Source organism: Tachysurus fulvidraco, chromosome 2 (genome assembly GCF_022655615.1).
Source record: "Tachysurus fulvidraco isolate hzauxx_2018 chromosome 2, HZAU_PFXX_2.0, whole genome shotgun sequence".
NCBI lineage: Eukaryota > Metazoa > Chordata > Actinopteri > Siluriformes > Bagridae > Tachysurus > Tachysurus fulvidraco.
The window spans coordinates 12,600,890-12,606,042 of record NC_062519.1 but is presented as its reverse complement, the minus strand read 5'-3'; the positions used below and the strand labels follow the sequence as shown (position 1 = coordinate 12,606,042).

The following is a 5,153-nucleotide window of genomic DNA, read 5'->3' as shown; positions in this document are numbered from 1 at the left end:
GTTCTTTTATTACGTTAATATGGTTCTTCCTCTTGCAAAGTACAGTTTACAGTCATTGTAGACATGACAGCATACGCTAAGCTTATATGGTATTGGGTGTTGGTATAGAATATTTTTACAAGTATGACTAAAACTGCAGTATCAAAGCAATACCCAATACCAGCAGTGGTATTGATGCATGCCTAGCTTCAAAGTATACAAATATACAAAGAGGTCTATTTGATTTAAGGTATAAATGGCTCACTACCTTCAAATCACATAACTGTCACATAGAACCTTATCAAGACAAGAGTCTCACATTATTTGAGGAGCAAAAGTTTTTTCCTATTAGCATAACCAATTAATCTACCTGTTGAAATGTTTGAATTGCATAACTGGTATCTTTTGGTTTTGTGTATTTTTATTTATTTATTTTTGTAAACAATGATCCTATTTCAAGACGTGCCACTGAGGCAGCTATTTTGCTAATTTATGTATATGTCTGTATGTAAACATATATATATATATATATATATATATATATATATATATATATATATATATATATATATATATATATATAATGTGTGTGTGTGTATTTTAGTGTGTATTTTATGCCAAGTAATGAATCAAGCCATTTTTGCCTGTTTACTGAGACATAACTGAATCCAAATTTCCACTCAACAGCGAGTATATATCATGATGTGTATGTGAAGTGAAGTAACACTGGAATATTGATTTTCCTGTATGGGACACTATTGGCAGGAGGGGGACATGTTGGAGCAAGCATGCCACAAACCTGACAATCGCTCTCTCCCCCTCTTTCTCCCTCTTTCTTTTTCTCTCTTTCGATTTGTTTCCCAATCACTCTTTCTTTCTCATCGTGTTTCTATATTCACCTGATGAATCAATCAGTTGAACACTTAAACTTGAAACCCTGTGGTGTGCTGCTCTTTTTTTTTTATTCATTTATTTTTTAACTCTGTATCTGCCAAGTGTGCCTGATCAAATACAGCTCGATTCACAGCTTCACAGATTCACGGCCCAAATGTATTTTTGTATCTTTTTTGGTCCCCCTTTCTCTCTCGTCATCTGTCTCTCTGTCTATCATTTTAACAGATCGTAAACTCAAACTAACTTATGGCATATTTGAGTTGTTGAATCTTGACCTTGACCAATCCCCAGCGATACTCTTTAATCCAGCAGGTAGATGATGTGTGTAAATTTTGAACTGACAGTAACTGAAGCCATCTGCTTTTGCACTGTATTCTCTCGTGATTGTTGGTAGCATTTCTCACCCTGCCGTTCCTCTAGTTCATGACAGTAATGTGAAATGTAAGACAGGTGCAGCGCTCTCTCTCTCTCTCTCTCTCTCTCTCTCTCTGTCACTTGTTCTCTCACTCTCTCCCCTACTTCTCTATCTCCCCCTTACTTTCTGTATCTCTCTCTCTCTCTCTCTCTCTCTCTCTCTCTCTCTCTCTCTCTCTCTCTCTCACACACACACACACACACACACACACACAAGCATCTGTTTGTGCATCTCTATCCCCCTCCTACTGTACTTCTCTATCTCCCCTTACTATGTCTCTTACAGTCTTTCTCTCTTCCTTGTTCACTATCCAACTGTCTCCATCTCACTACCTCTCTTTTATACACGCATCTATGTGTGCCCCCCTTCTCTTTTTCATCCTATCACTTTCTCTCTTTCTCTCTTCACTTTTCATATTTCAATCTGTGTGCATGTGCGTAGGTTTCAGTGTCTGTAAATAGCCTATTTGTGTACAGAAATATGTATACAGTAGTTATATCAGATTCCACATGAGGCATGTGGGTGAAGTCTATTAAAGTGAAAATCCTCCTTGACTTGTTTTCAGAAGGAGACTATGTTCTGTAGGTTTTTTTCTTTCACTGTAAATCTATATGCATATATATGTACAATATATATATGTGAAATAAATATTTAACTATGTAACTGGTGTCTGGGTGTTTCATGGCATGTTTCTGAATGTGCGATACAAATATAGAAGAATTCTCGATGACTGAACCCATTTACAAATACACAACAATCTTTATTAAAAAAGTCCAAATAAATTATTCCAAACACAAGAAATATATAAAATAAACTAGCAGATCCACTCAGTAGAAAATAGGAACGTATTTACATGGCATTATGGAACTAGTTAAATTAAGCAAATATTGGTCAAAACAGTCAGAAAATATTGGCCCCATAAATGAATATTTGTTGGTAGGCATAACACACATGCAGAAAAAAAAAGAATGCAAAAACAAAAAAAATTGAGGAAGGACAACACATCAGTCTAGACTAGCTAGCTTGAACATCTTCCAAAAATAACAAAACAACTGGAAATATTTCTGATGGACCACTAAATTTGAATGGAAATTGTACCCAGGGTGTGGGGTTTACATGGATTGTTTGGATTTTAATGCTTTTGGTGTAACAGGTAGTGCTGTATTTCTAGGTTTTCTGGAACTGGGTGTTAGTATGGTATCACTTCCAACACTTTTTCACCCTTTCTCTTGTTCACTTTGTAATGTCCACTGAGTAAGCGACCTGCGCTCCTTCTGTGCCCGTGATGCTGTCGACGATAGACGTCAGAGATCTCAGATTGGCTTGCTCCGAAGAATCTTCGTTCAGCAGATCTGTGGGAATACACCAAAAGGTTAACCTTTAAACCTGTGAAAACATCTTGAATGACATGAGGGGAGGAAAGATTTGATGTTTTGCCTATGAAACTGTTAAGTGCCGTTTGGTTCAATGAGCCTTTACCGTCGTGGGTGGAGCCGTAGGCTGGGGTGCAGTGCTCTGATGCGGTGCTCCATTCTGGGCTGCTACAGCATGTGCTGCCTGAACCCTGCTCACTGGAGGATGACACCTGTTACACACACATAGCACACAAACACCCATTACTCACAACATTGACCAAGTTACATAAAACCAACACTTGATGGGGAACAATTTGTGTCCAAGAGCAAATATGCATCAGGATCTGTACAAATTTCCAAATGTAAGTATAAGATCATGGATTTAATCTAGACACTACAATACATTTGGAATTGTAAGCATTATTTTGTTACAACCATGTGTCCTTACATCCTACATAGTCAACTGTAATGTATTATGTAGCTCTGAACATGTCTCCATATAGGAACTCCATCCATCCATCCATCCTGATCAAATGCTATCACCTATATGCTACCATAGTCTACATAGGCAGTCTATATGCTACCATAGTCTACATAGGCAGTCTATATGCTACCATATACCTGGTATTTGATATTTTATCAAAATGTGCTTTCCTATTAGATATAACTTACCCTCTGAGCAGCCGTGGCCCGGTAATGCAAGCTAGCCTGTTCGTGCTCCTGCTGATTGAGCGAACTGACAAGTGCCTGTAGCCGCTCGATGTACTGGATAGCACTTCTGAGGATCTCCACCTTTGGAAGCCTCTGATTAGGATTGGTCAGTGTGCTCCGCTTGAGCGCCTCAAATGCTTCATTCACCTTCTTGAGCCTGCGCTTCTCACGCATCGTGGCTGCCCGACGCCGGTCCATGCTTACTGACTTGCGCTTACACACCTTGCAGGCCCATGGCAAGCACTGACCTGGGCAGTGCTCTTGCTCCTGGTTGGGTGAGAGTGACAGAGAGAGAGTGGAGGACGGAGATGGTTTGTCTTCCAGTCCTACATTGCCAGAAAGCAGTCTTCCATCCCCACATAGCCCTACCATGGAGCTCCGGTCTGTGTATCCTCCTTGATCAAATCCCCCTGAAAGCCTGGAAGGGAAGAAGTTCTCGCCATTTTCATAAAAGCGCTGTTCGGGGAAAAAGTACGGGTTGGTCTCAAAAAGCTCCATCTAGGCTGACTTAAGGCTGGAGAAGTGTGCACTCCACTGGCTTGCTCTCCTCTTTCCTCACTTGCTCTTTCACGTAGTAGGTCCTGTGTGGTGTGTGTGTGCACTGCACGTGTGTATCCCCGAGCTCGTGCCGAACAAGATCTGTGGGCGACAACTGCTCCACACCAACTGCAGGGGTGGCATTTAAACCCTCTGCCTGGTGTTAGATCACTAGGATAAATATAGCCAGGGCCCTGAGAAACCCGACCCCATGTTAAGCTGTTGCCACACATCTATACTTTACTATCTCTGTCTGTTGCCCGAGTCTCTCTGGGATGTTTTTGGGGTCCATTTTTGTTTAAGGAACTGCAGCAGGACACTGTTGTAGTTTGTGAAACGTGATCTCGGTGCCAAGGAAATCTAACAAATCACAGCTTGATTTGATCAAGCAATTCAGAGTGACTACTTTAATTAGATGAACTCTCAAAATAAAATCATCTCAAATTTCACAGGATCTAAAGATATGTAATCCTTTCAGATTTTTTTTTTTTTGGCTCTTTTGGTTTTTCTTGAAAAAAATAAATGATGTCCTAAATCTTTAATTAGAGCTCATTTGAAATGCACCTTATTGGGTGCTTTGTGTTCTTTTTCTTTGGAAATTAAAGGATTTATTTACCCTGTAATAGACAGTTTGCTTTGTTTCCTGTAGAACCTTTTTAGACTCTAAAGAACTATTGTGGAACACACATATCTGCATCCATTTCATCTTGTCTTTCATTGTATCTCAGTATTGGTACTATCCACTGAAACAGTCCCTGGCCTCGTTTAGCAAGTTAGCATTTCCAGAGAATAGAAATCCCCCATGTGTATGTCTAGTTTCATCACCCATTATGCTCATTAATTTAATCTTTCTTTTAACTCTTAATGAAGCGCTCTGGCTTATTTATGGTAACTGTGGCAGTAGCAGCTACGTGACACATTTCCAATACAAGCCAAAGGGAATTTTTTCACAATTCAGCTTTGTCATTGCTTACATACCATATGATCTGTGTCTTGATTCAGGGTTTGATAAGTTTGAGTAGATGTTTAATTTTTGACATAAGAACTGATTTCATATATGTATTCTTAAGCTTCCTGATGATTATAAGTTTAATTTATAGTTTTATTATCATTATTATTACTGTTCAAGTGGAACAATTAGGAAAAGGAGGAGTTCCAGCAAATTCAGTACATTTAACAGGAATGAACAAGCTAATGTGTGCTATGTAGCTAGCCAACTGTCTGAGGATCTATAAAGTGTGTCAGCTCACATGGTCTCAGGA

At 39.3% G+C, this 5,153-nt stretch overlaps 1 protein-coding gene across 1 annotated transcript; it reads right to left on the bottom strand.

Moving 5' to 3' along the window:
* Positions 1–2,027: 2,027 nt before the first annotated feature.
* Positions 2,028–4,822, bottom strand: myog (myogenin). The gene is made up of 3 exons (XM_027144245.2): positions 3,316–4,822; positions 2,768–2,873; positions 2,028–2,640 (listed from the first exon to the last, which is right to left on the bottom strand). The coding sequence occupies exons 1-3, from the start codon at positions 3,850–3,852 to the stop codon at positions 2,522–2,524; spliced, it is 762 nt and encodes a 253-aa protein (XP_027000046.1). The 5' UTR covers positions 3,853–4,822; the 3' UTR covers positions 2,028–2,521.
* Between the last annotated feature and the right edge of the window lie 331 nt (positions 4,823–5,153).

Coding starts and splice junctions, on each gene's coding strand:
- myog (XM_027144245.2), bottom strand. CDS start 3,852: ATGGAGCTTTTTGAGACCAACCCGTACTTTTTCCCCGAACAGCGCTTT. Junction 2,874..3,315: donor GGGCCACGGCTGCTCAGAGG/GTAAGTTATATC, acceptor TGTGTGTAACAG/GTGTCATCCTCCAGTGAGCA. Junction 2,641..2,767: donor CTACGGCTCCACCCACGACG/GTAAAGGCTCAT, acceptor GTATTCCCACAG/ATCTGCTGAACGAAGATTCT.